Source organism: Capricornis sumatraensis, chromosome 7 (assembly GCF_032405125.1).
Source record: "Capricornis sumatraensis isolate serow.1 chromosome 7, serow.2, whole genome shotgun sequence".
Lineage (NCBI taxonomy): Eukaryota > Metazoa > Chordata > Mammalia > Artiodactyla > Bovidae > Capricornis > Capricornis sumatraensis.
The window spans coordinates 113328575-113349119 of NC_091075.1; the positions used below are offsets into that span (position 1 = coordinate 113328575).

The 20545-nt window shown below is 45.3% G+C and overlaps 1 protein-coding gene across 1 annotated transcript in view; it reads left to right on the forward strand.

Moving 5' to 3' along the window:
- The window catches only part of CD38 (CD38 molecule), a 53276-nt gene extending 37639 nt beyond the window's left edge, over positions 1-15637 (forward strand). Inside the window, exons 4-8 of the mRNA XM_068975216.1 lie at positions 3048-3133; positions 6695-6768; positions 8344-8430; positions 9094-9180; positions 12377-15637. Of these exons, the coding sequence (XP_068831317.1) occupies positions 3048-3133; positions 6695-6768; positions 8344-8430; positions 9094-9180; positions 12377-12404 (362 nt within the window). The 3' untranslated portion in view covers positions 12405-15637. The remainder of the gene's footprint in view (positions 1-3047; positions 3134-6694; positions 6769-8343; positions 8431-9093; positions 9181-12376) is intronic.
- The last annotated feature ends 4908 nt before the right edge of the window (positions 15638-20545 follow it).

Genomic DNA, 20545 nt, shown 5'->3' on the forward strand with positions numbered 1-20545 from the left:
AAGTAGGTGTTTTTCTGGAACTCCCTTGCTTTCTCTATGATCTAATGAATGTGACATCAAACAATATACATTTATTTTCTCACACTTCTGGAGACTAGAAGTCCTGTATCAAGGTGTCGGCTGGGCTGTGCTCTGTCTGAAGGTTCCAGGGGGAGAGACTCTGACTCTTCCAGCTTCTGGTGTTTGCTGGAAAACCTTGCTCATGGATACCCACTCCACCCCCTGTCTCCATCCCCACTTGGCTGTCGTCTTCCTGTGTGTCTCCACAGCATCTTCTCCCCGTGTTTGCCTCTGTAACCAAACCTCCCTTCTCATAAGGACCTCAGCCTTATGGGACTAGGACCCACCCAACCTAGCAGTCTCATTTTAAAAAATTAATTATTTTTATTGAAGTAGCAGTCTCATTGTGACTTGATTGCATCTGCAAATAGCCTTCAACACATCTTTTGGGGGGTACATGAGTTAACCTATAATGAGAGGGAAGCAGAAAGATGGGTGTTTTTGTAGGGTCAGCTGTGCACATACCTGCAGAGGAGACAAGCGGCTGCTATGTGTCTGACTTCTGGGGCACGAGAAAGGGTTCTGGGGTCTCTCCACACCCTCAGGACCTGCTTGCTGGTGCAAAGCCAAGGTGACACCATGCCAGATTGTGCCTTCACTCTCATTCTGCCCTCCGCTGCCATGCCCAAGCAGTCCCCATCTAGTCATTTACCTGGCATTCGTCCTTTCCTTCCTGTGTCTGTTACCACTGCCTGAATCCAGCTCACTAACATCCTCTCTTTTCTTACTGAACAGACTGCTTATCCCTGACCCCTTTAGGTCAGCCTCCATCTGGCCATCCCAATGGGATTGCTTCTGTCTCATACCTAAAACCCGAACAGCTCTCTTTGCCTCTAAGATAAAGTCTGAATTCTGTCTTTCATACACCTGATCATCAGTCCAGCCCCTCCCCATCCCTTCTGCTCTGCCAGGATCATTGTAAACCCCATGCCTGTGCACTGCTCTCTCCTCATGGAACCCCTTTCTCTAGCTCATCTGTCTGAAGACTCCTATTCATCCTTCAAAATCAAGTTCAACATCACCTTCCCTCCTGGTGCTGCATACCACTCCCAACCCAAATTGACTTTTCTCTGATTTATTTGATTATAGCAGATCACGGGGGCCTCTGAAGGCAGAACTTTTATCTAACTCATTTCTCTGTCTCCAGGACATAATACTCAATAAATGCTTGTAGTCAAATGCATTGGATAAAGAAAATGTGATATACACACACAAAATGGGATATTATTCAGCCTTTGCAAAAAGAAAGTCCCATCATTTGTGACAATATGATGAAGCTGGAGGGTACTATGCTAAGTGAAATAAACCAGACAGAAAAAGACAGATACAGCATGGTACCACTTATAAGTGGAATCTTTAAAAAAAAAAAAAGCAACCATAGAAACAGAAACTACATAAGTGGTTTCAAGGGGTTGGAAAGTGGAGGAAATAGGGAAAGAAGGGTAAAATTTTTCATTTATTAGACAGATAAGATCTGAGAATTTAATGTGTAACATGATGCCTATAATTGTTAACTTTGTATTATATAATAGAAATTTGCTGGACAGTAGGACTTCAAAGAAAGTGAAAGTTGCTCAGTCATGTCCAATTCTTTGTGACCCCATGGACTATACAGTCTGTGGAATTCTCCAGGCCAGAATACTGGAGTGGGTAGCTGTTCTTTTCTCCAGGAGATCTTCTCAGTCCAGGAATCAAACCAGGGTTTCCTGCATTGCAGGCAGATTCTTTACTTGCTGAGCCACCACAGAAGCCATCAGTTCAGTTCAGTCGCTCAGTCGTGTCCCACTCTTTGCGACCCCATAAACCGCAGCACGCCAGGCCTCCCTGTCCATCACCAACTCCCCAAGTCCACCCAAACCCATGTCCATTGAGTCGGTGATGCCATCCAGCCATCTCATCCTCTGTCATCCCCTTCTCCTCCTGCCCCCAATCCCTCCCAGCATCAGAGTCTTTTCCAGTGAGTCAACTCTTCACGTGATATGGCCAAAATATTGCAGTTTCAGCTTCAGCATCAGTCCTTCCAGTGAATACCCAGGACTGATCTCCTTTAGGATGGACTCGTTGGATCTCTTTGCAGTCCAGGGGACTCTCAAGAGTCTTCTCCAACACCACAGTTCAAAAGCATCAATTCTTCTGCACTCAGCTTTCACCATAAGGACTTCAAAGTTCTCATCAAAAGAAAAAAAAAAAAAAGTGAGGTGATGGATACACTAATTAGCCTGATGGGGAAGAATCTTTCCCCAATATATATGCACATCAAATCACTATATTATACCCTTTAGGTAGTTTACGCTTTTGTCAATTATTTGTCGTTGCAGCTGTTCGGTTGCTAAGTCATGTCCAACTCTTTGTGACACATTACACTGCAGCATGCCAGGCTTCCCTGCCGTGCACTGTCTCCCAGAGTTTGCTCAAATTCGTGTCCATTGAGTCGGTCATGCTGACCAGCTCATCCTCTGTTATACCTCAATAAAAAACAATACAAATAAATGTCAGTGTGTTAAGGCAGGTGTCCTTCATAGAAGTAGCACAGAAACTGTGTTCCTGCCTTATGTCTGTGGTTCCTCGCTGACAGCTGAGCCTGTCTGGATGGGGTATGTGTAGGAAGACTCTGAGGGTATCTGAGCCTAAGGGCATGGGGATGAAAGCAGTGAGGGAGGAAATGATCTCAAATTCTTCCTGGAACTGGAAATTCTACTGGGGGCTTGTCTCTGTCAGATGAGCTTTTCCTGCAGTTTCCCAGAATGATGACTCAAAGCTGGTCACTGTGTTCCTGTCTGGGGCGTGAAGGGTAAGCTGAGAACTTGGAAGGGATTCAGGGGGCACTCGGTTAATTGGGTCGAGAGGCGTCCGTTCTCCGTCCTCTGTCTTGGCAGTGATGCTTCGGAAAGTGGCTCCACTGTGATCCGACAGCTCGCAAAGAACAGAGATGAATTACGCCTTTTCTCTCCCACTTTAAGTACTTTTCTGCAAACCGTGTCTTTTAGATTTGAACACGTGGTCTTGTCCAGACTGGAAGGAAGACTGCAGAACGAACTATCGTTCTGTATTCTGGGAAGCGCTGTCCGAAAGGGTAAGAACCGGGGTGGGATGGGGGCAGAATGGGAAGGAGTGTCTAGAGGGAGGGGATATATGTATATTTATGTCTGTTTCATGTTGTTTGGGCTTCCCTGGTAGCTCAGACGGTAAAGTGTCTGCCTGCAATGTGGGAGACCTGGGTTCAATCCCTGGGTCAGGAAGATCCCCTGGAGAAGGAAATGGCAACCCATTCCAGTACTCTTGCCTAGAAAATTCCATGGATGGAGGAGCCTGCTAGGCTACAGTCCATGGGATCCCAAAGAGTCTGACACGACTGAGCAAATTCACTGGTGGCATATTGTTGTACTGTGTGAAACCTACCCAACATTGTAAAGCAGTTATCCTCCAGTAAAAAATATTAAAATAAAATAATTCACTTTATGAAGAAAAACAAACAAAAGGGTAAGTACTACATATGAAATTCTAGAATTTGGAGACCAAAGAGCTTAGGAGGTCATCAATCAGTGGCTGGTTTTAATTCACCTGGAGAAGGGAGCATCCCAGATCCTTTTAGAAACAAAAGTTTAGGGTTCTTTCCTGAGAAAAATGTTCCTAAGCACGTGCCAAAAGACTTTCACATGTAATTTGTGGCCATTCATGGAAGGTCTTGGGCTCTAGATGAAGAGTCCTGCTGCTGCCTTTTTCTGGAGCATTGGCTGCCAGGCACCTCTGGCTTGGTTGAATCCTCTGATCCAGGTATTGGCCCATCTTAGATTCCTGGAACAGTCTTAATAATCTACATTTGCAGACCATTTACTGTGTGCTAGGTGTAGTCCTCAGGGTTTTATGTGGATTAAAATCATGCATCCTCGCAAGAACTCTATGAAGCAGGCACCTTGAGTATCATACCCATTTTACAGATGACAAAATGGAGGTGAAGGTAAATAAGCATTCCACTAAAGAGACGCAGCAAGTGGCAAACGTGGGTGTTTGTCCCAAGATGTCTGACTCCCGATCCAGAATTCACGCTGGGAAATACCATCTTCCCCTCTGTCTATATATTTCTGGCCTCACACTAAGCTTCTTTTGTGCTTATTTTTAAAATACTTTTATTGATTTATTTTTTTTTGACTGTTCTGGGTCATCACTGCTGCACCCAGGCTTTCTCTAGTTGAGTGTGAGGACTTCTCACTGGTGTGGCTTCTCTTGTTGTGGAGCACAGACTCTGGCTGCAGGAGCTTCAGAAGTTGTGGTGCATGGGTTTCATTGCTCGGCAGCATGTGGGATCTTCCCAGACCAGGGATCAAACCTGTGTCCCCTGCACTGGCAGGCAGACTATTAACCACTGGCCCACTACAGCAGCCCTGTCCTGGCCTTTCTGTGTGCACCTGCCTCAACCCCTACCAGGTGAAGTCCTGTTCACCCTCTAGCACTTGGTTTTGATCCTCCTCTGTTGTGCCTTTGCTGGTTCCTCGCTGCTCTCCATCACAGGGTGTTTGGGCATCTTGCTCTCCTTCCCTGTTCTCCGTCCATGGACTTTCCTTGGGCGCCCACCCTGGCTGCAAGGCTCCAGCACTGTGGAGGTGGGTGCAACGGCCAGGCTCACAACTATCAGTCCCAGGGGCTAAACCCACGTTAAACTCATCATCACAATTCCCTAGAGCTGGATAATGTGAGAAGGGGATGCAGAGATAGTCCCAGGGGGTCTGGGTGGGCCTCCTGGAAGAAATAGTAGATTGCTTAGTGCTTTTATTTTGTATTAGCATATAGCTGATTAACAAACAATGTTATGACAGTTTCAGGTGAACAGTGAAGGGACTCAGCCATACATATACATGTATCCATTTTCCCCTCCGTAGATCACATACTTTTGTTCATCTTATTTTCCCCAGCATCTAGTGAAGATTCCAGCTGAATCTTTGTTGCCTGAAGAACTACAACCCCATGTTCAAAAATATCCACTCGTTCATTCGTTCTCCACTCCTCAGTATGCCCATGCAGCCTTCAAGGCCACCGTCTGTCACAGTTTCTTTCTCCTTGGCATTTTCTGTTGTCTTTCTTCCTTTCTTACTGCTGACGGGTCTGCTCCCACTGAATAAGAGGTATGGTGTCTACAGTGCGTGGTGTTAGGAAAGCAATGTTACCGTCCTTCTCTGGCAATGATGCTGTTCTTACTCATCTGGACTTCTGCCTTCTGAACCGCCAACTTAGCAGCAATGAAGCTGAACTTCATTGTTCAGACACGGATTGGAACAAGCATATGCCCTCTAGTAAGATGTTCAAGGTGGTTTTAGAAAAGGCAGAGGAACCAGAGATCAAATTGCCAACATCTGCTGGATCATGGAAAAAGCTAGAGAGTTCCAGAAAAACATCTATTTCTTCTTTATTGACTATGCCAAAGCCTTTGACTGTGTGGATCACAAGAAACTGTGGAAAATTCTGAAGGAGATGGGAATGCCAGATCACCTGACCTGCCTCTTGAGAAATCTGTATGCAGGTCAGGAAGCAACAGTTTGAACTGGACATGGAACAACAGACTGGTTCCAAATAGGAAAAGGAGTCTGTCAAGGCTCTATATTATCACCCTGCTTATTTAACTTCTATGCAGAGTAGATCATGAGACACACTGGACTGGAAGAAACACAAGCTGGAATCAAGATTGCTGGGAGAAATATCAATCACCTCAGATATGCAGATGACACCACCGTTATGGCAGAAAGTGAAGAGGAACTCAAAAGCCTCTTGATGAAAGTGAAAGAGGAGAGCAAAAAAGTTGGCTTAAAGCTCAGCATTCGGAAAACGAAGATCATGGCATCCAGTCCCATCACTTCATGGGAAATAGATGGGGAAACAGTGGAAACAGTGTCAGACTTTATTTTTTTGGGCTCCAAAATCACTGCAGATGGTGATTGCAGCCATGAAATTAAAAGATGTTTACTCCTTGGAAGAAAAGTTATGACCAACCTAGATAGCATATTCAAAAGCAGAGACATTACTTTGCCAACTAAGGTCCATCTAGTCAAGGCTATGGTTTTTCCAGTAGTCATGTATGGATGTGAGAGTTGGACTCTGAAGAAGGCTGAGCACCGAAGAATTGAAGCTTTTGAACTGTGGTGTTGGAGAAGACTCTTGAGAGTCCCTTGGACTGCAAGGAGTTCCAAGCAGTCCATTCTGAAGGAGATCAACTCTGGGATTTCTTTGGAAGGAATGATGCTAAAGCTGAAACTCCAGTACTTTGGCCACCTCATGCAAAAAGTTGACTCATTGGAGCAGACTCTAATGCTGGGAGGGATTGGGGGCAGGAGGAGAAGGGGACGACAGAGGAAGAGATGGCTGGATGGCATCACTGACTCGATGGACGTGAGTCTGAGTGAACTCCAGGAGTTGGTGATGGACAAGGAGGCCTGGCGTGCTGCAGTCCATGGGGTCGCAAGGAGTCGGACATGACTGAGTGACTGAACTGAACTGAACTGAACTGAATTTGGGGTAAACGTCTGAGGTAGAACCCTACGGGCAGCTGCTCTTTCACCAGCTGATGTTAAGAGCTGCTGGGGATGGACCTGCTGGGGACTGGCATTAAGTCTGCATACTGAGGAATGGTGTTTCTGTTTTTAAGTTTGCAGAAAGTGCCTGTGGTACAGTCCAGGTGGTGCTCAACGGGTCGCTCGAGAACGCCTTTGATGAAATGAGGTACTTTTCCCTTTGCCTCCGGTGGGTCAGGGCTAATACAGTCTCCTACTGGCTCTTTCACCTTTAGAAGAATATGCTTTTCATGTCAAACTTCAGGACTGAAGATGTGGGCTACAAAAGGTAGAATGTTGTATTCTATGGTGAGATTTTTGTCTTTCTAAGTCAACACTTTTGTCCAGTTTCTCCAATGTTTAAAATTCTCTAAAGGTCCTTGCACGGGGTCCAACTCTTCCTCTTAGCTTTTTGAGACCTGCTCTCTCTCCTGTCGGAGAAGGCAATGGCAACCCACTCCAGTACTCTTGCCTGGAAAATCCCATGGACAGAGGAGCCTGGTAAGCTACAGTCCATGGGGTTGCTAAGAGTTGGACACAAGTCAGCACTTCACTTTCACTTCTCACTTGCATGCATTGGAGAAGGAAATGGCAACCCACTCCAGTGTTCTTGCCTGGAGAATCCCAGGGACTGGGGAGCCTGGTGGGCTTCCATCTATGGGGTCGCACAGAGTCGGACATGTCTGATGTGATTTAGCAGCAGCAGCCCTCTCTCCTGTACAGCTTCCCAGGTGGCTCAGTGGTGAAGAATCTGCCTGCCAGTGCAGGAGACACAGGAGACATGGGTTCAATTCCTGGGTTGGGCAGATCCCCTGGAGGAGGAAATGGCAACCTGCTCCACTGTTTTCCTCTCCATGGGCAGAAGAGCCTGGTACGCTACAGTCCATGGGATCACAAGAGCTGGACATAACCGAGTGACTAAAGCTCCACCACCCGGCACTCCAGATGCCCCAGATGAATTCTCCTTTCCTCTCTCTTTCTCTCTCTCTCTCTTTTTTAATACTTATTTGGCTACATCCTGTCTTAGTTGCAGTTGCCCGCATGGCATGTGGGACCTTAGTTCCCCAACCAAGGTTTGAACCCACGTCTCCTGCACGGCAAGCAGATTCTTAACCACTGGACCACCAGAGCAGCCCCTCCTTGCCCTCTGTTACTGTTTGAGTCCAGGGGGAGCCTTTGTCCTCTTGTCTTCTTCTGACCCCAACCTTTCGGGCTTTCGGGTGCAAGTGTGAACCTTCCAAAATGTTGTAATCTGATATTAGGGGCCCAGGCGCTTGTGACAGGAGTAGTGGAGCCTAATGGGGAGAGCTGAGGGCTGGGGTCAGAACAGGACAGAGGGGTCTTTCAATGACACGCTTCTCAAACTCACTGTGCATGGGGATCACCTGAGAATTGTTGGGCTGCTGGCTCTGATTCAGCAGGTGGTGGTGGGCAGAGATTCTGAGATTCTAATGAGCTCCTTACCTCGGTCTAAGCAAGTATAAGAGAATTCAATCTTCTTGGAATAGCAAGTGTGTAAAGAATCAGCATCAATGTACAGATGAAGACCCTTATTTTGAGAATCTTACTTATTTGGGGTCATCCTGAATAAGTGAAGGTGGCTGATTCTGATGCAAATCATGGGTCACTTCCAAACGGTAGGTTCTAACCAGTGACACCCTGCCCGATGACTTTTCACAGGGGCTGTGGGTGCTCCAACAATTCAGTCTGGGGTTAACAATGTTCTGTGTCTCTTCTCTCTTAGCATATTTGGACGAGTGGAAGCCCCTAACTTGAAGCCAATGGTTACACTACAAGTTTGGCTGGTACATGACCCTGGAAAACCTCCCCGGTATGTGTTATTACTCTGTACTCCTATATATTCTCAGGCTTATTTCAGGAATCAGCTCGTGAAAGAATCCGGAGTCACAGGGATGAATGCGCTGAGAAAGGACTGGCTCAGGAAATGAATGGGGCCTTCCTCTACCTGTACCCCATCCCAGCATAGCTCAGCTGGTAAAGAATCCACTCAGCAGGAGGCCCAGGCTCAATTCCCGGGTTGGGAAGTTCCACCGGAGAAGGAATAGGCCACCCACTCCAGTGTTCTTGGGCTTCCCTGGTGGCTCAGCTGGTAAAGAATCCGCCTGCAATGTGGGAGACCTGGGTTCGATCCCTGGGTTGGGAAGATCCCCTAGAGAAGGGAAAGGCTACTCACTCCAGTATTCTGGCCTGGAGAATTCCATGGACTAAGTCCATGGGGTGGCAAAGAGTCGGACACGGCTGAGTGACTTTCACTCACTTGACAGTCTCTTAATTGTATCTCCGTGGTAGGTCTCTACCTAGTTCACACCTTTGACTCTGCTGCGGACCTGTGAGCTCTCTGAAGCTCCCTCCACTTCACGTCTTCATCTGAGGGCCTTGCCCAGGGCCCACCTCCTGGAAGAAACCAAGCGACTCCAAGGAAATGCTTGTGAGCTCTTGTTGTTTTAACACTTTCTTTTTTTTTTTCCTCCAGTGACTCATGCTCTGGCTCCTCTATAACGAAACTGAAGTCGATCTTAAGTGAAAGAAATGTCAGATTTATCTGCAGGGATAATCTCAGGTAACTGATGCTTTCCCGCCACATGCAGACGCTCTTCCCTTGGGCCTTGACGGCGCTCTGGGTAGTGCCCTTCAGTGAACTCCGCCCCTCTCCCAGCTTAGCCAGGAAGCCATTTCCAGCCAGTGGCCTTCTGATGTCCACTGCCCCGCCCTGTTCCTCGTCCTTCCCCACGCAAATCACTCTAGCAGTGATTTGCTTCTAAAGGTGACCCAGGTTTGAGGGCATCTTTCCTGCTTTCCCATGTGACAGGCGTGACCCAGAGCTCCTGACTTTCAGGGGTGTAGAAGCACATTTTGCCCAAAGCAAAGGATTTATAAAGGCCTTGTGACTTGCCATATCTTTCAGGTGAGGTTTCTTTGGTTGGGTCTCAGTTGTAGATGCCTAACACTTCGTGGCTTACACACAGACACAGGTCAGACACAGGTCAGCTCCCTGGGTGCCTAGCTCCTCTAGACACCAACACTCAGATCTGCTCGGGGGGCTTTAAGCAGACACTCACAACAGACAGGAGGCCTGACTTCAGGCCTCCACATTTATTCTCCTTAAAGCCCACCGCCCTTTCCGGGCTTCCATCCATCATCTGTAACACTGGAACGGACTGGGTGACTTCTAAGACTTCCTAGCTTGGCCTTCCTGACCCTTGATTTAGAAGGTAGAGGGTATATCCATAATCTCAAATCATAAAGAGCAAGCTTTATGGTTTTCTAATGTAAAAATGTAGACTCTTAAAACTGTTTACCCGTAACACATATTTATTGGAGAAAAGTTTAAATTACAGATATATATATATATTTTTTTTATTCTGGTTTTCAAAAATTTTAGTTATTTGTTTGCTTTGGACCATGCTGGTCTTCGTCGCCGTGTGCGCTTGTCTCAAGCTGTGGTGAGCGGGCTTCATGCGGCAATAGCTTCTCTTGCTGTGGCTCCCAGGCTCTAGGGTGTGCGGGGCTCAGTAGTTGGCGGCATGAGGGCTTATTTGCTCCACAGCATGTGGGATCTTCCCAGATCTGGGATCGAACCCATGTCCCCTGCATTGGCAAGTGGATTCTTATCCACTGTACCACCAGGGAAGCCCTGAGTATATGTTTTTTAAAATCACCTACAACTCTGTTATCATAACTGAGACCCCTCACTATTTTTAAGATGTGTGGTCAATATTTAACTCCAGGCAGAGATCTGTGCCAAAAGCATCTCTGGAAATTTTCCCATATATGACAGATAGATACGGGACAGACAGTTCCCATAGAATAGATGCAGAGAAAAACACTTTCTCAAAGAATGTCAAAGCTGAAATGCTTCCCATCACTTCCCTGCCACCACCCTTTCCCCCCAGCCGTGTCAGAAAGGCAGGGGGACAGATTCAAGGAACATTTGCTCAAGGCTTTGTCTCTCCAATGACCTGAATTCCCCATCAGCCAGCTGGCTTCTCTCTGGAAACTGCCAGAGAATAACACAAGCTTTCTGTCGCAGTTAGATGGGAAAACAGAACAAAGGGACACCCATAGAAGAGACATGGCAGACATCTGACCAGTCTGAGTTACTCAAAGGTCTTTTGCATTGAGAGAATGGAATACGAAAACCTGGGGCAAGATTAGGGAATATTAAGTGAGTCATTCACAAAACACTTTTGTCTCTTTCCTTACATTAACCTTTCACCCTTTTTTTTTTTTTAAATGAATGGCCCAAACTGTAGGTTCTGGGTGAGCTCACTCATCCTTCACCTTACAAAAATAATTACATATACCTTCCCACCTGGACTTGTGGAGTGACCTACATAGGAGGCCAGCACCTGTCACTCAAGCATCAGTTCATGTGACCTTAAACTTGGGGACCATATTTGAAATCACTGCTGGTTTGCTTCAATCATGAGGTCATGATATATTCAGCATAACCAGACCCTCAGGGTCCCCTGTTGTATCTAACAGTTCCCTATTGTATCGAACTGTGGTATCTAACAATTTGGTGACTTTGCAAGAAACCTGCTTGTCTCTAGGGGAGCTCAAAGTGAACGTCATTGATATAGATATCGACTGTAGACTCCTTCCATAGCATTATTTCCTGGAGGGTGAGGATCCTTTTCCCACCTAGAATGTATTCAGGTGGGTTTTCTGGGTGGCGCTAGTGATAAAGAACCCACCTACCAGTGCAAGAGACATTAAGAGATGAGGGTCCAGCTCCTGGTCCAGGAAGATCCCCTGGAGTAGGAAATGGCAACCCACTCCAGTATTTTTGTCTGGAATATTCCAGACAAGAATGGACAGAGGAGTCTGGCAGGCTATAAGACATGGGGTCTCAAAGAGTCAGACACAACTGAGCGTGCGCACACACACACACACACACACACACACACACACACACACGTATTCACGTGGGGGATCCCAGATCACAATGTTGATGAGGATGGATGACTCTTCTTAGAGCCAATGTGCCCAGCTGGTCATGACAGAGGGCTAGAGATGAGCCTGAGATGGTCCATCCTAGAAGCCCAGGGATGCTGCTAGCTACTTCTAAGGCTCTCTCTCTTTCTTGACACATTTAACAAAATCAGATTTGACTGCAATTAAAGGAACCACTTTATCCCCACTAGACAACCCCCTCCACTATGTGCCAGCCACTCCCATTGAACTCTGTTGCTTTGTGATTTGATTTTTATGAAAACTAGAGTCATTCACCTGCTGATAGTATAGGAGGTATTCTGTGCAAAAAATCGGAGTCCTCTCGTTGACGGCAACCAGCCCTCTTTTGGAGTGTCTACGACCTCTTGCTGCCTGATGCTTTGACCCAATACTTCCTCAGGAAGTTTTTGAAGAAGAGAAAACCAATCCTCAGTGGAAAATATGGGGTCTCTCCTCTTTGGTTGCTGCTTCTGCTGTTTCTTGACCATCAGCGGAGGTTCACAGCAGCTCTCTGTGACATGTGTGAGCCAGACATTCGTTCCCATCTCCACATATCATCAAACATCAGTTGTCTATTGCTACGGCTTTGCACATGAAATGAAGCTACCCTGGGCTGTGGTTTCAGTCCTTCACTCTTGGACTTGACCTTTCTCGGCATTGTCACTGCCGCAGAAGAAACTTGTGTGGGTGCTAAGTGGTCCATGCATACTTTTGCTATTAATGAAGGGCTTTCTTTCATTGGCAAGTTGACCAAGGGGTGTATTGTACTGCCTTTTGACCTTTCTTCTTTCTCATCATAGCCGGGACGAGTTTCTTGGAAGATTCTGAGGATTTATCTTGCGGATGAGTCAGTCAGCATGGTTGAGCCCTGGTTGTACAGATCAACACACACGATTCAGGAGACATGCTGGTGGAAAGTTGGGAATTTGGGGGGAAACTTTTGTCATAAAATTAACACCAGAGATGGAAACCTTTTCCTCCAGGATGTTAAAATAACTTATGCTATTGACATAGTTTTTAACTTGATCTAATAGTCAAAAAAAATTAATTATAATATAAAGTTAGAGTAGAAATTTTATACAGTTTTTTATTTTATTTTTCATATGATTCTTTTATATTGCTAATATGTTGGTAACATCCTCTCTGTTAAAGAATGACCTCTCCAAACCTATTGGCAGGTCAAGAAAAATGAATGCCCAGACTTTTCAGCAAAGGTCACGTATCAAAATGAATGACCTTACCTCAGGATATATTTTTGTATCTTTCCTACAGATAAACTATAGATGCCATGGCTGTGGGTCATGTTACCTTCTGTAGGATGTAAGTTACTCCTGTGCTTGTTGTTTTATCTCTAATCCTTCCAACAGCCCTGTGAGGTTGATATTACTATCCTCCATTTGTTAAATGAGAAGAATAAGTTCAGAAAGTTTATATAATTTCCCAGAAGTCATACATTTAGGTCAAGGCAGAGAATGAATTTGAACTCAACTTTATTTCAAAAATTCATGTGCTTGCCCTTTCTAAGCAGATAATACTAGATTGATAGTCCTTATGCTCTCTTCTAATGAATGTATGTTGGATTAAATTGAATACAATAGAATCTGAAATGTGATTTTTTTGCATGGCTTCTAAGCAGGTACATTTTTTCATCCTCTTCCTTGCTTCTTCTCATCTCCCTGTCTTATGTAGGAGTCAGTTAAAATGTATTTATGTGTTCTTGATGCTGACAGTTTGTTTCTCACTTGAATTTTACTTGATTAGTCTTGCTTGGGAATGATCATTTTTACTACTCTTAAAGAACCAACATTTAACTTTGTTGATTTTCTCATTCTACTTATTTAGGTTTTACTTTTCTCTGTATTGTTAGAGATAGAGAGAGTCTAATTTCTTTGTATTTCCTTATTCAGCTTCTTAAGATGGAAATTGCAATCACTGAGTTTGCAGAACTCAAACTGTGTGCATTTTAGCACTATAATTTTTCTTCTGAGCGCTGCCTTAGCTGCAGTTCTTAAAATTTTTGATATGTCTCTTTTCCTCATAATTTAAAAATATTTTCTGGTTTAATTGTTACTTCAAAATGTGTTGCTTAAGTTTTAAACATCCAGATATTTTCTACTTCTTTGTTGTTCTTGTCAAACCATAAGAAGCATTGAGTGGAGAATTAATAAACTCATTTGGAAATCCTTCAGGGAGCCCAGTAGGTTTGTTGAAAACAGCATACATTTTGGAGTCAGACGTTTCTGGGTCCATATTTTGGCATCAGTCTGTGCTTTAGAATGAAATACCTAATCTCTCTGAACTTCAGCTTCTTTGCCACTCAAATAAGGATTATAAATTTACCCTCATCAGAGTGTGGTGAACACTAAAGAAGATGACAGAAACTGACAGTCTAACACAGTGAGTTGTATGTAAGAAGTCACTAGAACATCGTAGACGCCCTTCTGCCTGCCCTTTGATTGACAGTCCAGTTCCCGTCAGGAGTTCTTGCAGCTACCGCCACCGCCACCAGCTCAGGGGTTCTTCACCAGCCCGTTCTCCGCCTTCTCGTGGGATGTGGTCTTGGCTGGACATGAAAATATGTGCTAGGGACCAGTTCTGGTTAAGGTGCAATCTTGCCTCCTGCCTACCTGCAGAACGTCTTCAGAAATAGGTCCCTGCTAGTCCACTGGGTAACCCAGCTGTTTTTCTTCTCAAGACTCTGCCTTATTGCTGGGCTGCTTGCTGAGTTCCGGGTCCTTTAATGTGCCTTCCTTGTGTACCAGGATACCCCATGAGGTGGCTCCCTGTGTCAGGAAAGTTTTGTCCTTAACATCTCCTTTCAGTGATGAAATGGATAGAGTAAAAGTCAGTTTGTGAGAATCTTCCCCTCAAGAAGACTCGTCTGAGTGCTTAAGGTCAAAGCTGGTGGACACCAAAGAGGAGGCTGGTCCCCAGGTTGTCACACCTGCTGCAGAGCGCCCTGAGGGCCCTGGAGGCGGCCGGAGGCTGAGGTGCTATTTGCTCCTCACACCACCTTTGTGTCTCCATTAGCATGATGCTTCGTCCGTGACTCTGCTCTCCCTGTAGTTCTGATTTTGCATCTTTGCCGTTGACCATGCATCATGGGCCTTCCCTGGTGGCTCAGCTGGCAAAAAATCCACGTGCAATGCAGGAGTCGCTGGTTTGATCCCTGGATTGGGAGGATCCCCTGGAGAAGGAAATGGCAATGCACTCCTGTATTCTTGCCTGGAAAATCCCGTGGACAGAGGAGTCTGGTGGGCTCCAATCCACAGGGTTGAAAGAGTCAGATACGACTCAGTGACTAAATCTGTGTCTCTAGCCCTAAGGACTTTTTCCGTAAGTAGATCCTCTATATCGCTCTTCTTATAAGTGACATCTCTACCAAACTGCTGATTGCTCATCAAACCTCATATTTTACTCCTAAACCTGCTATGCCTTATCTCCCCACTTCATTCCTGTGTGCTCTAGAAAAATCCTGTCACTATCCCAAATTTTACGCACCACCATATTCACCCAAAGGCTCTGGGAATGAACCGTAGCCTCCTTTCCCATTTCCAGCTCCTTAAGGATCACTATTTTCCTTCTCTAATGGCTTATGACTTGACAACATTTTGAGGCACACTTTCAAACACAGTTCTGATAGTTGGAAGGATACACATATGCACGTATGGTGTATATGTGTACATGTGTACACACATTTTTCTCAGTCCATAGGGATTCTGCATTTAGTAGGTCTTTCTTAGTCCTGTTTGTGTCAACCTGTTTCGCACCACATCTGTGTCTCTAATATACTTGGCAGGCAAAGCCAAGTACATATCAAATATTTTGGGAAAATACATTCTTTTCGGCTCGACAACTTTCTGTGCCTTTCCACTCTTGTTGGAAACAAGCTCACCCAAGCCTGCACACTCCCCGCTGGAAGAGATGCCTTGGGAGCTGTGCTGACTTACTTCATGGCATGCAGTTTCTCCTGAGGACCACTCCCAAGACTGTGACTTGGGCATCTCAGGTAGAATCCACATGGCACAGAATGACTCTGTGTTTTTGTGGCTTTTTAAAGGGCACGTGGTTATTTATATGGATACAAGTCTTGTATGGCAAGTTAAAATTGTGTGAAGCAAAATGTTAAAATAAACCTACAGCATAACTTTAAAAGGCATTTGTATTTATTTATTTAACTGGAGGATAATTGCTGTACGATGTTGTGTTGATTTCTGCCATAGGATAGCTGGAGTTGGTCTTAACTATGTCTCTTCCCTCCTGAGCCTGCCTCCCAACCCCCACCCCCATCCCATCCCTCTAGGTTGTCACAGAGCACCAGACTGGGTTCCCTGTGTTATATAGCAGCTTCACATAAGTAAAAGCTAAGATATTAAAAAAGAGGGAATATGTGTATATGTATGGCTGATTCACTTTGCTCTGCAGCAGAAATGAATACAACATTGTAAAGCAACTGCACACCAATAAAAATTAATCAAAAAATAAAAAGGTATTAGAAGAAGACAGCATTTTATACATGCAATGCTAGCCTAACATTTTCCCACAGTTTTTAAATAATGAAGCAGTTAATTTCTTTTTGCTACATTAACCATCATTTTTTAAACTTTTTATTTCCTATTGGAGCATAGCCTATTAACAATGTTGTAACAGTTCAGGTGAACCGTGAAGGGATTCAGCCACACATATACCTGTATCCATTCTCCCCAAAACTGCCCTCCCGTCCAGGCTGGCACATAACATCGAGCAGAGTTCCCTATGTTATACACAGTAAGACCTTGTTGGTTATCCATTTTAAATAGAGCGGTAGTCTTCCCAAGTGGCTCAGTGGTAAAGAATCTGTCTGCAATGAAGGAGTCATGGGTTCAGTCCGCGGGACAGGAAGATTCCCCTGGAGAAGGGAATGGCAACTCACTCCAGTATTCTTGTCTGGAAAATCCCATGGACAGAGGAGCTGGGCTGGCCACCGTCCATGGGGTCCCAAAAGAGTCAGACACAACTGAGAGACTAAACAACAACAGGTCAACCCCAAGCTCCCTAGCTCTCCCTCCCTGCACCTGTCCCCAGTAACTTACGATATGCCTCTTTCTCATCTGCCTTCCTTCTCACAGTGTGACGCATCTCCAGGCCCATCCGCGGCACTGCAGATGGCGTTACTTCACAAGCTTTCTAACGACTGAGTGATATTCCCTTGTATAGACATACCACATCTTCATCCATTCCTCTGCTGATGGCCGTTTAGGTTGCTTCTTTGTGTTAGCTATTATGAACAGTTTTAGCCATTATTTGAATATATGTTTTTTATATCAGTCCATCAGGGACTCAGTTTCTGGGTGCTACCCCAAGAGGCAGTGGTTAGCTGGCCCTCAGATCACACTCACAAAACACAGAAGAGTTTGAATTGATCCCTAACACAGTGTTTATCCTTGAACTTAATTCAAATTGACTCATCATGCTTTTTTAAAAAATCATTTAAGCAACCTGCAAACAGCACAAGGAAGTGAAAACAGTGGTATTAAGAGACAAGTGACCCAAAGAGAAGGTTCATGAACATCTGTGACTCTCCAGTTTGGAATATATTTATAACAGATATCAATGAATTATACAAATACTGAATAATAAAGGACTTTGTGGATTTATTCTTTTAAAAACCATTGTATCTGGAAAAACTGCTTGCCCTCACTTATGTGTGGAATCTAAGAAAGTCAAACTCACAGTGATAACAAGTGGAAAGGTGGCTATCAGAGCCGGAGGGGTGGGGAACAGGGCAATGCTGGTCAAAGGGTGTTGTAAACTTCTGGTTATAAGATGAGAAAGTTCTGGAGACGCAGTGACTAGGGAAGCTGAACTCCAATACTTTGGCCACCTGATGTGAAGAGCCAACTCATTGGAAAAGACCCTGATGATGGGAAAGATTGAAGGTGGGAGGGGATGGCAGAGGATGAGATGGTTGGATGGCATCACCAACTCAAGGGACATGAGTTTGGGCAAACTCCTGGAGTTGGTGGTAGACAAGGAAGCCTGGTGTGCTGCAGTCCATGGGGTCACAAAGAGTCGGACATGACTGAGCGTCTGAACAACAACAACAAAATAAATATCAAGTTTTCTCACCACACACACACACACACACACACACACACACACACACAGAGGTAACTATGCAAGGTAATGAATGTGTTAATTAGCTTAATTGTGACCACTGTTGAGCAATATATATGTAAACCGAAATGTCACACTGTACACCTTAAATATATGTCAATATTTATTCGTCAATCATACCTCAATAAAGCTGGGGGAAAAAACCTGCCACAATTGTCTATGGGATTGGAGGAAGAATCAAACAAGCTGGAGATGCTCTTCCAAAGACAACATGGCTGCTCGCCAACCCCACCCCAAGGTTAAGTGAGTCGGGCAGCCGGAGAGAGGATGGACGGTCATTGTGGATGTCTTGGGGATGGGGGAGGTGGGAATAGATGCTCAGCGGGGTGCACATAGTCTGTTGAAGACCTAAGCCCTCACCATTCCTCTATGCCATCAGAGACATCAAAGAACAAATAGTGCAATTTGCTTTCCAGCAAGAATCTCAGCTTGAAAGTTTGGAGAATCATGTGATGACACACCTTTGCCCTGTCAAGAAACCTCACTTGAGACCTCCCAGGAGTCGATGTGATGAGATAGTGAAATGTGTGACTATTCATAAGGAACATAACTGTGAAGCAATGTTTGGAATCGTGAACCACTGCAGACCTGCAGAGAAGAGAAACTGAAGAAGGTTCGTCAAACACGTGTATCAACCAGTGACCTTAGCTGCAACAACTGAATACAGCTCCGGCCAGAAATACATTTTCTAGGGAAGCTCAGAGGATGGCAGGTTTTCCAGGAGGGTAGGAGAACAGTTTGGAAGCCACTTAGTCAAAAGCAACCTTCCAGGACTTCCCCGGTGGTCAAGTGGTTAAAATTCCACTTTGCAATGCAGGAGATGTGGGTTCAATCCCTGGTCTAGGAACTAAGATCCCAAATGCCATGGAACACGGAACAACTAAGCCCACACGCCCCAGCTGCTAGGTCCTTGAGCCCCAACTAGAGAATCTGCAACAAATCCCGCGTGCCAAACCAAGACCTGCCACAGTCAAATAAAAAAGTAATATTTTTTAAAAGGACTTCCCTGGTGGCTCAGATGGTAAAGCGTCTGTCTACAATGCAGGAGACCAGGGTTCGATCCCTGGGTTGGGAAGATCCCCTGGAGAAGGAAATGGCAAGCCACTCCAGGACTATTGCCTGGAAAATCCCATGGACAGAGGAGACTGGTAGGCTACAGTCCATGGGGTCGCAAAGAGTTGGATACGACTGAGTGACTTCACTTTCTTTCTTTTAAAAGGGCAACATTGTAAAGGGCTCCACAGACAGGTCAGGTCGAGGGGTCATCCTTGCCCCAGGGACACTCAGCCGTCACTTTGTCACTGCCAGATGTGGCCGCTGTTGCTTCTGGGACCAGAAATAACTGAAGGGGGTGGTGCATGCCGAAGCACACAGAGTGTGGCCCTCGCCTCCTACACCGGCCTCACGTTCACGGTCACCAGATCCAGCTGACGTCAGATCCTGAGGGGCATAGAATGCCTAGACAAAGCTCAGTTTTTCTACTTGTAAAATAGAGTGATTGTGGTGCCCAGCTCTTTGGGTTGTTTGAGCTTTAAGCGAGATGATAGCTGCACAGTTCTCAGACTAGCTCTTGAGGTGGTGGTCCAGGGGTTAGAACTTGGCGCTTTCACTGCCATGGCCTGGGTCCAATCCCCTGTCAGGAAGCTAAGATTCTGTAAGTTTGAGCTTTCCCTTGTAGCTCAGCTGGTGAAGAATCTGCCTGCAATGCAGGAGCCCCGGGTTCAATTCCTGGGTTGGGAAGATTCCCCTAGAGGAAGGCATGGCAACCCTCTCCAGTATTCTTGCTTGGAGAATCCCATGAACAAGGGAACCTGGTGGGCTACAGTCCATGGGGTCGCAGAGTCGAACGCGACAATGACCAAGAACAGCACATCTACCAGTGAAACCACTACGACCCTTCCGCCTCCTCCGTACCTCCAGGACATGGTTTATAGTGACGCACTGGGCTTCCCTAGTAGGGCTAGTGGCAAACAACCTGCCTGCCAGGTTGTAAGAGGTGAGGACTTGATCCCTGGGTCAGGAAGACCCCCTGGAGGAGGAATTGGCAACCCACTCCAGTCTTCTTGCCTGGAAAATCCCGTGGACAGAGGAGCCTGGTGGGCTACAGTCCATGGGATGGCAAAGAGTCGGGCACACCGAGGCGACTTAGCATGCCTGCTGTTTACATGTGTGTTTCCTCTACCATCTCCACCCCTAAAGTTTTAGAGACAGACAACGCTTTTCCATCACTTTATTTCCGTGATCCTAGTCCTTACTGGTTGAAACAAGTATAGCATATTAAAAACCAAAATTATATCATAAAGGATGAAATAAAACAGATCTTAAAATCAATACAAACAGGCAACAAACTGACCCTAGTGTACATCTTATTGATAAATCAACTACCCAGGCACAAGACATGGACTCAAGTCTTGTTTGAACATAATATACTGACTGTGCAATATTATTGGAATATATTCTAAGGATGAAAATAACCACAAATCTATCTTTAACTCTAATCAATAGTTCGTTTTGACATGTATGATGTTTTGCAGGTTAGACCAAATGACTGCAAAGAATGAATGTATAAATTGAGAGAAGACGAATGAGGTGTTGAGTTTGAGTTGATGGTATCACTGTGAACTTATACATATTTGCAGATGTAATATTGTTTAGCTACATTGCTATTTTGTCATATTTTATTTTCTCTGAGGACCTAATTCTACAACATACGTTGAATGCTTGCTATAATCCAGACCTGGTACTCAGCAGTTTACATGAAATATTTCCTTTAGTTTTCACCATTGCACTTTGTGATTTGTACAACTGTTAAC